General features: G+C 44.7%; 1 protein-coding gene across 2 annotated transcripts in view; it reads right to left on the bottom strand.

Moving 5' to 3' along the window:
* Positions 1 to 18,615, bottom strand: part of prima1 (proline rich membrane anchor 1) — a 139,484-nt gene extending 120,869 nt beyond the window's left edge. For both annotated transcript variants that reach the window (XM_033027739.1, XM_033027738.1), the window contains exons 1-2: positions 18,511 to 18,615; positions 18,246 to 18,381 (exon numbers count right to left, since the gene is read on the bottom strand). In XM_033027739.1, coding sequence (XP_032883630.1) covers positions 18,246 to 18,381; positions 18,511 to 18,585 — 211 coding nt within the window. In that variant the 5' untranslated portion in view covers positions 18,586 to 18,615. The remainder of the gene's footprint in view (positions 1 to 18,245; positions 18,382 to 18,510) is intronic.
* Positions 18,616 to 19,659: the final 1,044 nt, after the last annotated feature.

The raw sequence follows: 19,659 nt of genomic DNA, 5'->3' as shown, positions 1-19,659 counted from the left end.
ATGTCAGAGTCAAAGTCAAAGCCCCCGGCGGGCGATGGCGATTGTCCCGCGGCCATTAAAGCCACGCCGGGTGATGCAAGGTCGCACACCGGGTTCTTGATGTTAGAGCCCCCGGCGTGCGCTCGCAAAGTCCCGCGGCCATTCCAAGCCGCGCGGGGCGATGATGTAAGGCCCCGCTTCAGGAGCTCTTCAACCCCGCAACTCGGGCGGGAGAGGTCGCCGTTGCGGGAGCCCTGAAAAGCGGTCTCCCTCCAGGGACCCACGGGCTCCCGGTGCCGCCGTCCGCCAGACCCGCAGTCGCAGCCTCCGAATCTCCGGAGGTCGGGCCGCAGCAGCGTCCACCACCGCTCCACCCGCTCTGGACTCGGCCAGCTCCGCGGTGGTGGTCAAAGTGGTGAAATCATTGGACAAAGTCAGCATGGATTTACGAAGGGTAAATCATGTCTGACGAATCTTATAGAATTTTTCGAGGATCTAACTAGTAGAGTGGATAAGGGAGAACCAGTGGATGTGTTATATCTGGACTTTCAGAAGGCTTTCGACAAGGTCCCACATAAGAGATTAGTATACAAACTTAAAGCACACGATATTGGGGGTTCAGTATTGATGTGGATAGAGAACTGGCTGGCAAACAGGAAGCAAAGAGTAGGAGTAAACGGATCCTTTTCAGAATGGCAAGCAGTGACTAGTGGGGTACCGCAAGGCTCAGTGCTGGGACCCCAGCTATTTACAATATATATTAATGATTTGGACAAGGGAATTGAATGCAACATCTTCAAGTTTGCGGATGACACTAAGCTGGGGGGCAGTGTTAGCTGTGAGGAGGATGCTAGGAGGCTGCAAGGTGACTTGGATAGGCTGGGTGAGTGGGCTAATGCATGGCAGATGCAGTATAATGTGGATAAATGTGAGGTTATCCACTTTGGTGACAAAAACAGGAAAGTAGACTGTTATCTAAATGGTGGCCGATTAGGAAACGGGGAGATGCAACGAGACCTGGGTATCATGGTACACCAGTCATTGAAAGTAGGCATGCAGGTGCAGCAGGCAGTGTAGAAAGGGAATGGTATGTTAGCATTCATAGCAAAAGGATTTGAGTATAGGAGCAGGGAGGTTGTACAGGGACTTGGTGAGACCACACCTGGAGTGTTGCGTACAGTTTTGGTCTCCAAATCTGAGGAAGGACATTATTGCCATAGAGGGAATGCAGAGAAGGTTCACCAGACTGATTCCTGGGATATCAGGACTTTCATATGAGGAAAGACTGGATAGACTCGGCTTGTACTCGCTAGAATTTAGGAGATTGAGGGGGGATCTTATAGAAACTTACAAAATTCTTAAGGGGTTGGACAGGCTAGATGCAGGAAGATTGTTCCTGATGTTGGGGAAGTCCAGGACAAGGGTTACAGCTTAAGGATAGAGGGGAAATCCTTTAGGACCGAGATGAGGAAAACATTTTTCACACAGAGAGTGGTGAATCTCTGGAATTCTCTCCCGCAGAAGGTAGTTGAGGCCAGTTCATTGGCTATATTTAAGAGAGAGTTAGATGTGGCCCTTGTGGCTAAAGGGATCAGGGGGTATGGAGAGAAGGCAGGTACAGGATACTGAGTTGGATGATCAGCCATGATCATACTGAATGGCGGTGCAGGCTCGAAGGGCCGAATGGCCTTCTCCTGCACCTATTTTCTATGTTTCTATTTCCTTAATTTAGTTTAGTTTAGAGACACAGTGTGGAAACAGTCCCTTCGGCCCATTGAGTCCACACCGACCACGATCACCCGTACACTAGTTCTATCCGAGACACCAGAGACAATTTACAGTCGTCAATAAACCTACAAACCTGCGCGTCTTTGGAATGTGGGAGGAGCACCCGGAGAAAACCCACGCGGTCACGGGGAGAACGTACAAACTCTGTACAGACAGCACCCATAGTCAGTATGGAACCCGGGTCTCTGGCGCTGTGAGGCAGCAATTCTACCGCTGCGCCACCCTAAATTTATTGAGGAGTCCATCGGAGCTTCAGTCCTGGTTAATGTTAAACAAACACAATGGAACAAGATCAGAGTGAAGAGTTTGGACATTGGCTCATCAAATCTGACACGGTAATCTTTTAAATTCTGATAAGAAATGGCAGCATCATCTGGTGTCACTCAGTGGAAACAAGGGAAAAATCAGCTTCATGGGTTTGAAGTGATTGCTGGTTTAAATTCAGCTTCAAGCTCGAGTACATTCAATAATAACTGCTGCTTGAGACTCATCCGAATCTTGCAGCAATTATTACCATGTACCAAAAGCCTACCGGAGATCAAATTAATTCTGAACTCCACTTTTTAAAATTGAAATGTGGATGCTTATTGACTCTTTTTCAGAACAATGAGTCAATGCTCTCATAGTCAATGCTCGCAGACTGCACTCCTTGTGATGTTTACTCAACGTAAAGTGGAAATATGGGGATGATGATCACAGTCGTCCATGCTCTCTTCTCTGTGCTGCCACAGAGAAAGTGATGCAGGAGCCTAACATCTGTTACCGCAAGGTTCAAGAACAACTTCTTCTCATCAAGCATTAGGATTTGGACCTCCCTGCACGATCCTACGGAACCACATGGACTTCACTACTCTGGATGTTCTACAGTGCCCTCCATAATGTTTGGGACAAAGACCCATCATTTATGTATTTACCTCTGTACTTCACAATTTGAGATTTGTAATAGAAAAAAAAAATCACACATGGTTAAAGTGCACATTGCCAGATTTTATTAAAGGGTATACATTTTGGTCTCACCATGTAAAATTACAGCTGTGTTTCTACATAGTCTCCCCCCCCCCCCCCATTTCAGGGCACCATAATATTTGGGACACATGGCTTCACAGGTGTTTATAACTGCTCAGATGTGTTTAATTGCCTCCATAATGCAGGTAGGAGAGAGCTCTCAATACATAGTCTTTCTTCCCGTCTTTCCATCGCCTTCCTCTTATCCTTAAACTGGACCCCTAGTGACCACCATTCCAGAACAAGGGGTCACAATTTAAGGATAAGGGGGAAATCTTTTAGGACCGAGATGAGGAAAACTTTTTTCACACAGAGAGTGGTGAATCTCTGGAATTCTCTCCCGCAGAAGGTAGTTGAGGCCAGTTCATTGGCTATATTTAAGAGGGACTTAGATGTGGCCCTTGTGGCTGAAGGGATCAGGGGGTATGGAGAGAAGGCAGGTACAGGATACTGAGTTGGATGATCAGCCATGATCATATTGAATGGCGGTGCAGGCTAGAAGGGCCGAATGGCCTACTCCTGCACCTATTTTCTATGTTTCTATGTTTCTATGACTTCCCCAACATCGGGAATAATCTTCCAGCATCTAGCCTGTCCAACCCCTTAAGAATTTTGTAAGTTTCTATAAGATCCCCCCTCAATCTTCTGAATTCCAGCGTGTACAAGCCGAGTCTATCCAGTCTTTCTTCATATGAAAGTCCTGCCATCCCAGGAATCAGTCTGGTGAACCTTCTCTGTACTCCCTCTATGGCAAGAATGTCTTTCCTCAGATTAGGAGACCAAAACTGTACGCAATACTCCAGGTGTGGTCTCACCAAGACTCTGTACAACTGCAGTAGAACCTCCCTGCTCTTATACTCAAATCCTTTTGCTATGAATGCTAACATACCATTTGCTTTCTTCACTGCCTGCTGCACCTGCATGCCTACTTTCAATGACTGGTGTACCATGACACCCAGGTCTCGTTGCATCTCCCCTTTTCCTAATCGGCCACCATTCAGATAATAGTCTACTTTCCTGTTTTTGCCACCAAAGTGGATAACCTCACATTTGTCCACATTATACTGCATCTGCCATGCATTTGCCCACTCACCCAACCTATCCAAGTCACCTTGCAGCCTCCTAGCATCCTCCTCACAGCTAACACTGCCCCCCAGCTTCGTGTCACCCGCAAACTTGGAGATGTTGCATTCAATTCCCTCATCCAGTTCATTAATATATATTGTAAATAGCTGGGGTCCCAGCACTGAGCCTTGCGGTGCCCCACTAGTCACTGCCTGCCATTGTGAAAAGGACCCGTTTACTCCTACTCTTTGCTTCCTGTCTGCCAGCCAATTCTCTATCCACATCAATACTGAACCCCCAATACCATGTGCTTTAAGTTTGTATACTAATCTCTTATGTGGGACCTTGTCGAAAGCCTTCTGAAAGTCCAGATATAACACATCCACTGGTTCTCCCTTATCCACTCTACTAGTTACATCCTCGAAAAATTCTATAAGATTCGTCAGACATGATTTACCTTTCATAAATCCATGCTGACTTTGTCCAATGAATTCACCACTTTCCAAATGTGCTGCTATCCCATCTTTAATAACGGATTCTAGCAGTTTCCCCACTACCGACGTTAGACTAACTGGTCTGTAATTCCCCGTTTTCTCTCTCCCTCCGTTTTTAAAAAGTGGGGTTACGTTAGCTACCCTCCAGTCCTCAGGAACTACTCCAGAATCTAAAGTTTTGAAAAATTATCACTAATGCATCCACTATTTCTGCGGCTACTTCCTTAAGTACTCTGGGATGCAACTTATCTGGCCCTGGGGATTTATCGGCCTTTAATCCATTCAATTTACCTAACACCACTTCCCGGCAACCTGGATTTCACTCAGTTCCTCCATCTCATTTAACCCCCGGTCCCTTGCTATTTCCGGCAGATTGTTTATGTCTTCCTTAGTGAAGACAGAACCAAAGTAGTTATTCAATTGGTCTGCCATGTCCTTTTTCCCCATGATCAATTCGCCTGTTTCTGACTGCAAGGGACCTACATTTGTTTTAACTAATCTTTTCCTCTTCACATATCTATAAAAACCTTTGTAGTCAGTTTTTATGTTCCCTGCCAGTTTTCTTTCATAATCTATTTTCCCTTTCCTAATTAAGCCTTTTGTCCTCCTCTGCTGGACTCTGAATTTCTCCCAGTCCTCTGGTAGGCTGCTTGTTCTGGCTAATTTGTACACTTCATCTTTTGTTTTGATACTATCCCTGATTTCCCTTGTTATCCACGGATGCACTACCTTCCCTGATTTATTATTTTGCCAAACTGGGATGAACACTTGTTGTAGTTCATCCATGCAGTTTTTAAATGCCTTCCATTGCATATCCACCGTCAACCCTTTAAGAATCATTTGCCAGTCTATCTTGGACAGTTCACGCCTCATACCCTCAAAGTCACCTTTCTTTAAGTTCAGGACCCTTGTTTCTGAATTAACAATGTCACTCTCCATCCTAATGAAGAACTCAACCATCTTATGGTCACTCTTGCCCAAGGGGCCACGCACAACAAGACTGCTAACTAACCCTTCCTCATTGCTCAATACCCAGTCTAGAATAGCTCTCTCGTTGGTTCTTCTACATGTTGGTTTAGAAAACTATCCCGTATACATTCCAAGAAATCCTCTTCCTCAGCACCCTTGCCAATTTGATTCACCCAAACTATATGTAGATTGAAGTCACCCATTATAATTGTTTTACCTTTGTTGCACACATTTCTAATTTCCTGTTTGATGCCATCCCCAACTCCACTACTACTGTTAGGTGGCCGGTACTGAGAAACAAGATTATGAGCCTGAGAAACAAGAATAAAACTGTTAGAGACATCAGCCAAACATTAGGCTTACCAAAATCAACTGTTTGGAACATCATTAAGAAGAAAGAGAGCACTAGTGAGCTTACTAATCGCAAAGGGACTGGCAGGCCAAGGAAGACCTCCACAACTGATGACAGAAGAATGATCTCTATAATAAAGAAAAATCCCCAAACATGTCCAATAGATCAGAAACACTCTTCAGGAGTCAGGTGTGGATTTGTCTATGACCACTGTCTGCAGAAGACTTCATGATCAGATATACAGAGGCTACACTGCAAGATGCAAACCACTGGTTAGCTGCAAAAATAGGATGGCCAGGTTACAGTTTGCTAAGAAGTACTTAAAAGAGCAACCACAGTTCTGGAAAAAGGTCTTGTGGACAGATGAGCCGAAGATGAACTTTTATCAGAGTGATGGCAAGCAAAGTATGGAGGAGAGAAGGAACTGCCCAAGATCCAAAGCCTACAGTGAAACAGTGAAATTGTGTTTATTTATAACATGAGCAACAGATATGAACCAGAGCAATACACCAGTGGTGGGTGTGTTATGGCCTGGGCATGTATGGCTGCTGAAGGTACTGGATCACTTAACTTCATTGATGATACAACTGCTGATGGTAGTAGCATAATGAATTCTGAAGTGTATAGACCCATCCAATCTGCTCAAGTTCAAACAAATGCCTCAAAACTCATTGGCCGGCGGTTCATTCTACAGCAAGACAATGATCCCAAACATACAGCTAAAGCAACAAAGGAGTTTTTCAAAGCTAAAAAATGGTAAATTCTTGAGTGGCCAAGTCAATCACCCGATCTGAACCCAATTAAGCATGCCTTTTATATGCTGAAGAGAAAACTGAAGGGGACTAGCTCCCAAAACAAGCATAGGCTAAAGATGGCTGCAATACAGGCCAGGCAGAGCATCACCAGAGAAGACACCCAGCAAATGGTGATGTCCATGAATCGCAGACTTCAAGCAGTCATTGCATGCAAAGGATATGCAACAAAATACTAAACATGACTACTTTCATTTACATGACATTGCTGTGTCCCAAACATTATGGTGCCCTAAAATGGGGGGACTATGTATAAACACTGCTGTTATTTCTACATGCTGAAACCAAAATGTATAAAAATGGCCTTTATTAAAATCTGACAATGTGCACTATAACCACAGGTGAATTTTTTTTAAATTACAAATCTCAAATTGTGGTGTACAGAGGCAAATAAATAAATGATGGGTCTTTGTCCCAAACATCATGGAGGGCACTGTATGTACCTTGGTTTTCCACCCACATGGTCTAGTTTACTTAGAGTAATTTATTGCATATTTATTCGTGTTGTTGGGCATTTAATGGCTGCAGTAAGCAAGAATTGTATTGCTCTGGTTCATATCTGTTGCTCATCTTATAAATAAACACAATTCTTTAACCATGAAACTGAAGCAGTGTTTCTGCAGTATTAATAATTTCACTATGTTATACTTCGTACCAAATGAAAGGTAACAGACTCAAATCAAATTCATCTGCTCAAGAACGTTTAAATCCTGCCTCCTTTGCTTTGGGTAATTCAACCTACAAATTTGATTCCTCATCTGGACCATGCTCAACTCACTTACATGCATTCAGTCTGTCCTAAACCAAGGTCCAATCCTCAAATAATGAAGCACCGAGAATAAATTAGTCATTTTATAACTTTCAATAGCAAATGTGTTTTTTCCCCCATCAGCACAACATAGAAAAATCCTTGTGTGCGCAAGGGTGAGGAGCCTGTGCAATGCACAATGTGCAGCTACCTTTCAAATCTGTCTGCAACAGATCCATTGACTATGTGCCCAAAGAGAAACTGGGCTTCCAGCAGTTTCCATATGAATGGTCCCATGCCAGTTTTAAAGGGATATGGGTCAAATGGGCATCTTCTTCGGTGAGTTGGGCCAAAAGGTCTGATTCCATGCTGTATGACTTACTTAACATGGAAAAAGGATATTTAGTCCATTGAGCCCATGCTGAATCCTGGCCAAGCAACCTCATTTATCTCCTCTGTGTTTCCCTGTAGCCTATGATCTCTTAAGGGCCTGTCCCACTTGCATGTCCTTGGCACGCAAATTACGCGACCTCATCGTCGCGTTGAGGCGCACGGGCATCGTATAGCCTCGCGGGGCCGGTCCCATTAAGAAGCGTGGAGGGGTATGTAGTTGTGCGCGACATCGCGCGGGGATCCGAAATTTTTGTAGTGAACAAAATCTTCGCGCGCCTACGGCCTGTCGCGGAACTGACGGCCAACGTGGGACAGGACCAAGACCCTGGGTCAACGCAACGTCTCACCTCCAACAGCAGCAGAAGCAGGCAAACGATCGCCGAACTCGGCCTGGGGCTCACGGCCGTTGTGGTCCGGATCCGCCCCCACTTCTACTCCCAGAGCGGGACCTGGCCAGGCAGCGGGCAGTCGATGGCCGCACACCGGTTGCCTGCCTGCCCCTTTTCCGGGGTTTACGTCCGAGCTCGCGTGTCCCTAGAAAAGGAACACGTGGTGTCCATGGGGACTTTGACCTTTAGGCTTTCCATGAATACTGGTCGCCTATGAAGGTCGAGTGTTTTGTTGATAAACGGAACACTCGACCTTCAACGGCCATTCGTGGGTCCAGTTGACGTTGACGTTATTAATTTGACGATCATTTGTTTGTAAACTGTCAGCATAGGCAGTCTTTGATTGTGTTAATACTCTATGTTTATTTTTATTTTTTGAATAAAAGTAGTTTCATAATTTAAAAAAAAAAAAAAAAAAGAGCGGGGCCAAGAAAATTGAAGAGACACAAAATGCAGGAGTAACTCAGGAGGGACCGGCAGCATCTCTGGAGAGAAGGAATGGATGATGTTTCGGGTCAAGACCCTTCTTTTCAGACTGAACAAGAGCCTCGACACGAAACATCACCCATTGCTTCTCTCCAGAGATGCTGCCGGTCCCGCTGAGTTACTCATGCATTTTGTGTCCATCTTCAAATGACGTCACTCGCTCCAGACGGTTGTGCGGGCGTATAAAATCGTGCGCGACCTTCGCGGGACCGTCGCGCCTCAACTCGACCACGAGGTCGCGTAATTAGCGTGCCAAGGACATGTAAGTGGGACAGGGGCTTTAGATAACTCCCCTTTAATTCTTTGTGCCACTTATCCATACAGAAGTGACATAATAAGTAACTTTGTGGAGTGGAGTGCACACAATAACCTCCATCTTAACACCAAAAAAACCAAGGAGATAGTTGTGGACTTCAGGAGGGGGAGGAGGAGGACTCAAGCAACACCAATCACCATTAAGGGCACTGAGGTGGAGGTGGTCGCTAACCACAGGTACCTTGGGGTGCAGCTTGACAGTGAGCTGAACTGGAAGAGTCATATGGAGGCGGTGTACAGGAAGGGACAAAGCCGACTGTATTTTTTAAGGAGGCTGAGGTCATTTAACATCTGCCAACCCCTACTGTGCAGTGTCTACCATTCGGTGGTGGCCAGTGCTCTGTTTTTTGCTGTGGCCTGTTGGGGAGATGGCGCCCGCATAGCGGACAAAAACAGACTGGACAAGCTGATCAGGAAGGCCGGCTCAGTGGTCAGGGCTGAGCAACGAACGGTCCAGCAGGTGGCAGAGGCCAGAACTCTGAACAAACTGGGTTCAATAATGACCAACCCCACTCACCCACTCCATGCCCTGAAGGTGATCAAGAGCAGCATCTTCAGTCAGAGACTGATTGCACCAATGTGCAAAACTGAGAGACATAGGAAGTCTTGTATACCAGCTGCTATAAGGTTATATAATGCGCATAAATAACTGCACTTTTTTTAATTACTTGTATTTTAACTTGTATTTTAACTTGTATTTTAACTTGTATTTTAACTTGTATTTTAACTTGTATTTTAACTTGTTAAGTATGGAAGCTATTTGAGGAAATGTGTGGTGTTATGTCTGTCTTGAAGCTGTCGTGGCACTGTAATTTCCTGTAAAGGATTATTAAAGGTATAATCAATCAAAATCAAAATCAATCAATCAGAAGCCAATTAACCTGCATGTTCCCAAATTGCCCTGGGGCTGGACAGGATTGGGTGCTGCTCCAAGAGACTGAGTGTGTGGACCAAAGATACTCTAGTATCTTTGGTGTGGACTGGATGCGGCCTGCAGTGGCACAAAGTGGTGGATGACGCCTACAACTTTGCTTTGTCAGGCCAACCCTGCAACGCTGCCAGAACAACGGGCCTTTAGGGCACATAAAGGTAACTTGAAAATGGTGCCAAAACCTGGTGACTCTTGTATACAGTCTCAGCGGACAATTTCTATACCTTTAGCACTTAATCTAAAGTATATTAATACCTCACTGAACTGAATGCAAAAATAAATAAAAATCACCATACCTCAGTACATGGGATGATAAAGTAGCATTGACCATAATATTTGTTTTTTCAAGCACTGCTGTCATGATGGACATGTGATAGGCCATTTGGGAACATTGAGTTCCTACAAGATTGCACAATAATACCTCATCATTCTGCTGTTATGCATTTTTGTTGTATTCGTTGTTGAATGTGTATTATTAATGTTTACTCTTTGCACTGTATACAATTGAAGAATTTTACTGCACTCCTGGTGTATATGGCAAAACACCACTCTGAATCTGAATCTATAATAACGCATTATTAATTCTAACATTTTACAGGTCATCAGCATTAATCCAAACAAACTGTATGGTATTTTTCTGCAGACTGATAATTACACATCAATAACTCATATATTGAAACTTGGTGTCAATCAGATACATACATGCATGACAGTATACCCTAGCACATGACAGTGTAAATTAGGCTGGGAGATTAATTAAGTAAAAAATCTGAATGTGCATGTTAGGTAATATCCTAGTAAGTAGATATATATATTTTTTTTTTTTTTTAAAAGATTTCTGCAGGAAGTAGTTAATATAATCAATTTCCACTGAAGTTTATGAGGAAGATACAATTCTGACAACTTCATCAAAGCATCAAATATACTAGAGTTGCAAAGATGGGCATCAACCCCAGTAATCTTCCAAGATGTTCAAGAAGGAACTGCAGATGCTGGAAGATCGAAGGTACACAAAATTGCTGGAGAAACTCAGCGGGTGCAACTGCACCCGCTGAGTTTCTCCAGCAATTTTGTGAATCTTCCAAGATGTTTAGTTTTGGAGATACATCATGGAAACAGGCCCTTTGGCCCACCTCGTCCACACTGACTAATGATCACCCGTTCACACACGTTCAATGTTATTCCACTTTCCCACCTCCTACACACTTGGGGTAATTTACAGAGGCCAATTAACCCACAAGTCTTTGGAATGTGGGGGGGCGATACCGGAGCACACGGAGGAAACCCACGTGGTATCAGGGAGAATGTGAAAACTCCACTAAGACAGCACCCAAGATCAGAATTTAACCTGGTTCTCTAGCACTATGAGGTAGCAGCTCTACCAGCCGCGCCACTGTGTGTAGAAAATTAATTTTGACTGGGTGGAATGGAACTCTCCACTTCTGGGCATGTCTGATTTCAGCTTCATATTAAATAAAGGAACAAATATAGAGTAACTCTGTTTCCACACTGTTTCACTCTATGAGTCCAATCATGACTAGGGGCACCGTCTGTATAGAGTTTGTATGTTCTCCCAGTGACCGCGTGGGTTTTCTCTGGGTGCTCCAGTTTCCTCGCACAGTCCAACGACGTACAGGGTTGTAGGTTAATTGGTGTCAGTAAAATTGTAAATCGTCCCTAGTGTAGGGTAGTGCTAGTGTACAGGGATTGCTGGTTAGTGAAGATTCGGCGGGCCGAAGGACCTGTTTCCGCGCTGTATCTCTAAATTCTTACAATAGAAATAGACAATAGACTTTAGTCTATTGTAATCCCCTTTTCTGGGGAGAATGTTTTTTTCTATCCATCCTATCTATGATTCTCATAGCTTTCACCTATCTCTATCAAGTTACCCCTCAGCCTCCTCTCAAGAATGAAATGCTCCATCCCATAAAACATCCCAGTGAATTCCCTCTGCACTCTCTCAGTGCAATCATGTCCTTCCTATAAAGTGGGATCCAGTTTAGATTTTAGATTGTGGACATTGTTCATTTTCACGGTGGTGCAGTGGTAGAGTTGCTGCCTTACAGCGCCAGAGATCTGGGTTCGATCCTGACTATGGGTGCTGTCTGTACAGAGTTTGTATGTTTTCCCCATGACCTGCGTGGATATTCCCCGGGATCTCCAGTTTCCTCCCACACTCCAACGATGTACAGGTTTGTAGGTTAATTGGCTTGGGATAATTGTCCCTGGTGTGTATAGGATAGTGTTTGTGTGCGGGGATCGCTGGTCAGCGCCGACTCGATGGGCCGAAGGGCCTGTTTCCGCACTGCATCTCCAAATTAAACTAAACTGCTCCATTGAACTTCCCACTGCCTCACCAAGCAATAATGAAATCAGTACAAGCATCTTGCTGCATTCAATAGAAGGAAAACTAATTGCAGAATCAAATATAGCAAGAATTAAGGCACAGTAAAAGCTCCATAAATAGATCTTGAAACAGGAAGAAAGAGAGGACATTAGCTGTGGAATAGATATTGAAGAGATTTAGTTTACCACATCAGCAAAGTTAATTTGCAGAATCTACATGCAAAGAATGTTAATATCCCTCAATGGGAACATTAAGCTAAATAGCCATAGAAAAGGATGAGAGAGAGTAGGTCTGGACGTATATAGCTCACTTTATCAGCTAGCCAGAATCCACATCATAATACGTCATGAATAACAAATGAAATATACTTGATCCAGATTGAGGGAGGAGAGGGCGAGAGTGCTATGTCATCAGAAACGGATAAAGGGCTTCCTTCAGTAGCAATGATAAAATGTGGCTCAACAAGATGAGGTTGACTTCAACATGGACCTTGCCCCTTCATAGGAATACACACCCTTTTTTTTTACTATTAACAGCTGGCCATACTTTCACAATTCACAATAAAATTTAAAGATTAAAACACGTCCAATCCAACAGCCAAGAAAAGCTTATTGCAAAATCTATAATCGTGTATGCAACTTTTGGAGATGTACCCCACATCTCATTCTCTTTATTTTGGATCATAATCACTTACTGTAAGCATCTCAAAGATTGCAAGCATCCACAAACTTTCACCAGTAAGGTCATCTATGTTTCCAAATCTTTCGTAATGCTTAAATATTAGTTAAAATACCCAATTAAAGCGCGTAAGAAAGACACCTTTTGAAGTGTAAAGGAATAACATTTTTGACTGAATATATCTGTTAGGTTCTCTACAAATGTATCATGATTACAGGAATGAAAATAATTTTCTCCCTTTGGTTTGCATTTCAAGTCAATGTAGTATATACGAGTGTCTAATAGCTTCGCACAAGAGTTAATAGATTGTATGTTTTCTAAAAGCCTTCAGTCAAGTAAACAAGGGAAGCAGCCTGCTGAGGTCATGTTGTTGTTACACAACATCTCTGCAATAATGGTTGATAAAAATAATCCAAAAATAAAATAGTCCTTTGCAATTGCAATAGGGCTGCCGAGTGCATGGTTCACTGTAGAAGAATAATGTGGACCTTTCAAAATCTTTCACAACATGTTACAGAGCATCATTTTGTTTTCCAACACTAATGAGTACAACCTTTTACAAAACAAAAAGAAACAGGCCAGGTGATCATTTTCCAATGTTCTATAGATTCAGGATCAGTTCCTGTGGATTAGAGGGTAGCTAATATTATCCCACTTTTTAAGAAAGGCGGGAGAGAGAAAACAGGGAATTATAGAGCAGTTAGCCTGACATCGGTGGTGGGGAAGTTGCTGGAGTCAATTATAAAAGATGAATTAGCGGCACATTCGGATAGCAGTAACAGGATCGGTCCGAGTCAGCATGGATTTACGAAGGGGAAATCATGCTTGACTAATCTTCTGGAATTTTTTGAGGATGTAACTAGGATGTAGTGTACCTGGACTTTCAGAAAGCCTTTGATAAGGTCCCACTTAGGAGATTAGTGGGCAAAATTAGGCCACATGGTATTGGGGGGGGTAGAGTGCTGACATGGATAGAACATTGGTTGGCAGACAAGAAACAAAGAGTAGGGATTAACGGGTCCCTTTCAGAATGGAAGGCAGTGACTAGTGGGGTACCACAAGGCTCAGTGCTGGGACCACAGTTATTTACAATATACATAATGATTTAGATGAAGGGATTCAAAGTAACATTAGCAAATTTGCAGATGACACATAAGTGGGGTGGCAGTGTGAACTGTGAGGAGGATGCTATGAGAATGCAGGGTGACTTGGACAGGTTGGGTGAGTGGGCAGACAATAGACAATAGGTGCAGGAGTAGGCCATGCGTCCCTTCAAGCCAGCATCGCAATCAGAACCCCGTTCCTGTCTTCTCCCCATATCCCCCGACTTCACTATCTTCTAGAGACCTATCTAGTTCTCTCTTGAAAGTTACCAGAGTACCGGCCTCCACCGCTGTCTGAGGCAGAGAATTCCACAGACTCACAACTGCATGGCAGATGCAGTTTAATGTGGATAAATGTGAGATTATCCACTTTGGTCACAAAAACAGGAAGGCAGATTAATATCTAAATGGTGTCAAGTTGGGAAAAGGGGAAGTACAACAGGATCTGGGGGGTCCTTGTTCATCAGTCTATGAAAATAAGCATGCAGGTACAGCAGACAGTGAAGTAAGCGAATGGCATGTTGGCCTTTATAACAAGAGGAGTTGAGTACAGGAGCAAAGAGGTCCTTCTGCAGTTATACAGGGCCCCAGTGAGACCACACCTGGAGTATTGCGTGCAGTTTTGGTCTCTAAATTTGAGGAAGGACATTCTTGTTATTGAGGGAGTGCAGCGTAGGTTCACAAGGTTAATTCCCAGGATGGCGGGACTGTCATATGCTGAGAGAATGGAGCGGCTGGGCTTGTATACTCTGGAATTTAGAAGGATGAGAGAGTATCTTATTGAAACATATAAGATTGTTAAGGGTTTGGACACGTTAGAGGCAGGAAACATGGTCCCGATTTTGGGAGAGTCTCGAACCAGGGACCACAGTGTAAGAATAAGGGGTAAGCCACTTAGAATGGAGATGAGGAAACACTTTTTCACACAGAGTTGTGAGTCTGTAGAATTCTCAGAGGGCGGTGGAGGCCGGTTCTCTGGTAACTTTCAAGAGAGAGCTAGATAGGGCTCTTAAAGATAGCGGAGTCAAGGGATATGGGGAGAAGGCAGGAACGGGGTACTGATTGTGGATGATCAGCCATGATCACATTGAATGGCGGTGCTGGCTTGAAGGGCCGAATGGCCTACTCCTGCACCTATTGTCTATTGAAAGATATTATTTTAGTTAATCCTCCGAATATCGAATCCAGTGTTTGTTTCAAAATATTTGCTACATTTCCTTTATTGCCACATTATCAGAAAATTAATATTACCAACTACCACCACCTGATATTAGGCTGAAGTTGCATAATCTCCTGATTACAATGAGACAGTTTGGTCTGGCCATGCATTAACTTGATCTATTGTTAGTGTCGTCAGAAGCCAGAGGCTAACTTTCACTGACAGCTTGCAGTTCACCACTCGCAAAGCTTTGCCTTGCACTGTGTACATAATAAATCTCAGAATGTGGAAGATCGCTGATAACTGCCAAAAAGTATAACAGGCAAATAGTATTAAAATGTAGGAATTCACTGGTGGCAGTGGAAGCCTTCAGGTTATGAGGGACATACGTCCTGATACAATGAGACCATTTGCTCAGTCCCTTGCAATTAATCCTTTTAGACATAGAAGGAAGAATCATAAAACATTTACTGACTTTTATTTTGATCACAATAAATGGTTGCTCCATCCTTCACAGGTACTATTTGCAGCAAAACTCGATGAAATACAGTGAAGCAAAAATGAAAATATATTCCATAAAAATTTTGAATTGTACAACAAATATATTAAAGGATATTTTAGAAATTATCACTGATGTACAGTCTGGCATGGTCAATTTGAAGATCATAATGGGCAAATGAGGCAAGATCATAAGTGATAGGATCAGAATTAGGACATTCGGCCCATCAAGCCCACTCCGCGATTCAATCATAGAAATATAGAAAATGAGGTGCAGGAGGCCCTTCAAGCCAGCACCGCCATTCATTGCGATCACGGCTGATCGTCCCCAATCAATAACCCGTGCCTGCCTTCTCCTCATATCCCTTGACTCCACTAGCCCCTAGAGCTCTATCTAACTCTCTCTTAAATCCATCCAGTGATTTGGCCTCCACTGCCCTCTGTGGCAGGGAATTCCACAAATTCACAACTCTCTGGGTGAAAAGGTTTTTTCTCACCTCAGTGACCTCCCCTTTATTCTAAGACTGTGGCCCCTAGTTCTGGACTCGCCCAACATTGGGAACATTTTTCCTGCAGCTTGTCCAGTCCTTTTATAATTTTATATGTTTTATAAGATTCCCCCTCATCCTTCTAAACTCCAGTGAATACATGCCTAGCCTTTTCAATCTTTCCTCATATGACAGTCCCGCCATCCCAGGGATCAATCTCGTGAACCTAGACTGCACTGCCTCAATCACAAGGATGTCCTTCCTCAAATTAGGAGACCAAAACGGTACGCAATACTCCAGATGCGGTCTTACCAGAGCCCTATACAACTACAGAAGAACCTCTTTACTCCTACACTGAAATCCTCTTGTAATGAAGGCCAACATTCCATTAGCTTTCTTCACTGCCTGCTGTACCTGCACGCCAACTTTCAGTGACCGGTGTACAAGGACACCCAGGTCTCGCTGTACCTCCCCCTTACCCAACCTAACCCCATTGAGATAATAATCTGCCCCCTTGTTTTTGCCACCAAAGTTGATAACCTCACATTTATCTATATTATACTGCATCTGCCATGCATCTGCCCACTCAACCTGTCCAGGTCACCCTGCAACCTCCTAACATCCTCTTCACAGTTCACACTGCCACCCAGCTTTGTGTCATCCACAAACTTGCTAGTGTTGCTCCTAATTCCCTCTTCCAAATCATTAATATATATGGTAAACAGTTGCGGCCCCAACACCGAGCCTTGCGGCACTCCACTCGCCACCGCCTGCCATTCTGAAAAGGACCCCTTCACTCCTACTCTTTGCTTCCTGTCTGCCAACCAATTTTCTATCCATGTCAACACCTTACCCCCAATACCATGCACTCTAATTTTAGTCACAAGTCTCCCGTGTGGGACCTTATCAAAGGCTTTCTGAAAGTCTAGATACACTACATCTACTGGCTCCCCTTCATCCATTTTACTTGTCACATCCTCAAAAAATTCCAGATTAGTCAAGCATGATTTTCCTTTCATAAATCCATGCTGACTTGGACTAATCCTTTTACTGCTATCCAAATGCCCCATTATTACCTCTTTAATAATTGACTCCTGCATCTTTCCCACCACCGAAGTCAGGCTAACTGGTCTGTAATTCCCCGTTTTCTCTCTCGCTCCTTTCTTGAAAAGTGGGATAACATTAGCTATCCTCCAATCCACAGGAACTGATCCTGAATCTATTGAACATTGGAAAATGATCACCAATGCATCCACTATTTCTAGAGCCACCTCCCTGAGGACCCTGGGATGCAGACCATCAGGCCCAGGGGATTTATCATCCTTCAGTCCCATTAGGCTACCCAATACCATTTCTCGCCTAATGAAAATGTATTTCAATTCCTCGACCCCCTTAGATCCTCTGTCCTCCAGTACAATCATGGCTGATCTATCTCTCCCTCCTAACCCCATTCTCCTGCCTTCTCCCAATAACCTGTCACCCTGAAATAAACAATAATTTATCTATCTCTGCCTTAAATATATCCACTGACCTGGCCTCTACAGCCTTCTGTGGCAAAGAATTCCACAGATTCACCACCCTGTGGCGAAGATGGTCCCTATATTAAAATATTCGCAGCACAAATGTTTAGCTTGTGAAGTCCCTGCTTTGAATGTTTTGAAAATAAAATAGAAGGATAAATGCAAAGTGAACAATGTCCTCTTTTTGTTATTTCTTTTTGCGCAATACATGGGGTTTACTTTCGCCAACTTTCCAAAAAGCTGGAAGTTCTGAAAACATAAAAACTGTCTCCTGTTCTGCAAAATTTAACATCACACTGTGTTCGGTTAACTCTCTGCGTGGTGAATTGTTTTAATCTCCCCGCACAGAAAACTTTGCTCAAAAAGCTGCCTTTTTTGTTATTGATGACCAGTGGAAATGATCTGTGGTGTGATGAGAAACAGCCTCAACAGCAAGGCGAAAGACACGAGACTCGTTCCAAAAGGTCTCCTGGGCTTTGTCAGAGGAAGTGGCAAATTGCGAGAGAATGCGGTCACATTCAGCATTTACTTTGACTGCGGGGTGATAATAAACTCCTGACCTCACTCGGGATGGATTAACAGGAAGGAGGGGAGGAGGTGGCGGTTCACCCTAGCCAGCTGTCCTCATTGCTTGGAGAGTGTAGGGTTCTCTATCTCTCTCATACACACACGCGTACACTCACTCTACAGATAGTCATGCACGTTGAGGCAAGCTTGTCTACTTACTTGGAGAGCCCGCTTGCCTGGGCGGTGGAGGGGGCGGAGGCGGCGGGGGTAAGGGGGGAGGTCGACACGAACATATCTCTCGGCAGCTGGCAGTCCCGGTGTCCAACACTGACTTCTGGAACTCGCCCTGAGATAGCTGGCAAAGACACTCGCGTTAAACAAGGGGCGCAGGGGAACCAAACGGACACAACATAAACACAAGGCGTGCAACCAACGTTAAATACAGTCTGTCCTCGGGAATGCACGGTAACCGAGGTCAACTCACCTGAAATATAAGCAGCAGAGACATTGTAAGGTAGCGACTCAACAGGCGGAGAAAGTGCAGCTCAGCAGTCAGCATGGTCTACGTTCCAGTCCCAACCAAAGATCGTTGAAGGCTCCTCTAGTACCTTTGGTCCCAACCTCCGACACAAAGTTCAACGGGGCGGGATTCCGTGTTTGCTCGACAATTTAAAGGGGCGTTGAGTCGAACTGGTTCTTAACGTGAGAGACACAAAGAGACTGCATCTGGTGGAATCTTGAGCACAAACTTTGATAGGAGGGAAGGTTTTCTCCCCAGCTATAGTTGTCCCGGGTGAATTCCTCTCCAGGACATGAGGCGGGTTGGAGTCTCTTTAGATAGTTTCTGTGTGTATGTGTCTGTATGCACAGTTCAACTCTGCTTCTCCTGCGCTCCGGGATGGGGGCGAGAGAGTAGCTGACACACACAGGTCTGTCTGAAGATCTCCGCGCCAGATTGCAGTCAGGGGCAGGCAGGGAGGGGCAAAAAGTTACCAAAGCTCAAGGAATAGTAGTGTGTGTAGGAAGGAACTGCAGATGGTGGTTTAAACCGAAAATAGACCGAAAAAGCTGGAGTAACTCAGCGGGCCAGGCAGCATCTCTGGAGAGAAGGAATGGGTGATGTTCTGGGTCGAGACCCTTCTTCACAGTAGCTTCCGCGCGATGTCAAGGGGGTGCGAGCTGCAACAGGCTGCGGGCATCGTCCGGCGCTTCACACGGCTGTCCCAGCGACCGCGGGATGTCCACTGCACCGATACCGCCCGGCACAGCTCCTGCCACGGAGAGACATGTGCAAGCGAGAGGGGAAGGGCTGAGCGGCGGCAGATTCGCTGCAAGACTCCGTCCAACCCTCCCGCCCCTTCCTTGCTAACGCGCTCCGGCGGCTGTGGGCAGCAGGGATGTGTTTAGATTTTTTTCTTTTCTTTTTGCAACTGTGCCAGCGGAGTCCCGACCCGGCTGCTGTTGCTGCTGCTGCTGCCGATGGTTTCACCGATGGTCACATCAGTCGGCTGCACTCCGCCCCATCCCCGGAGCGAGCGGATTCACCATCCCTGCCTCTGCATCTGCCAACAATTTCGCTCCAGCTCCAGCTCGCCCCAGTATCTAATCTACGCTCAGCGCGCTGCAGCAATTT

Source organism: Amblyraja radiata, chromosome 9 (genome assembly GCF_010909765.2).
Source record: "Amblyraja radiata isolate CabotCenter1 chromosome 9, sAmbRad1.1.pri, whole genome shotgun sequence".
Classification (NCBI taxonomy): Eukaryota; Metazoa; Chordata; class Chondrichthyes; order Rajiformes; family Rajidae; genus Amblyraja; species Amblyraja radiata.
The sequence above is the reverse complement of the archived record's forward strand: the minus strand, read 5'-3'. Positions and strand labels throughout refer to the sequence as shown.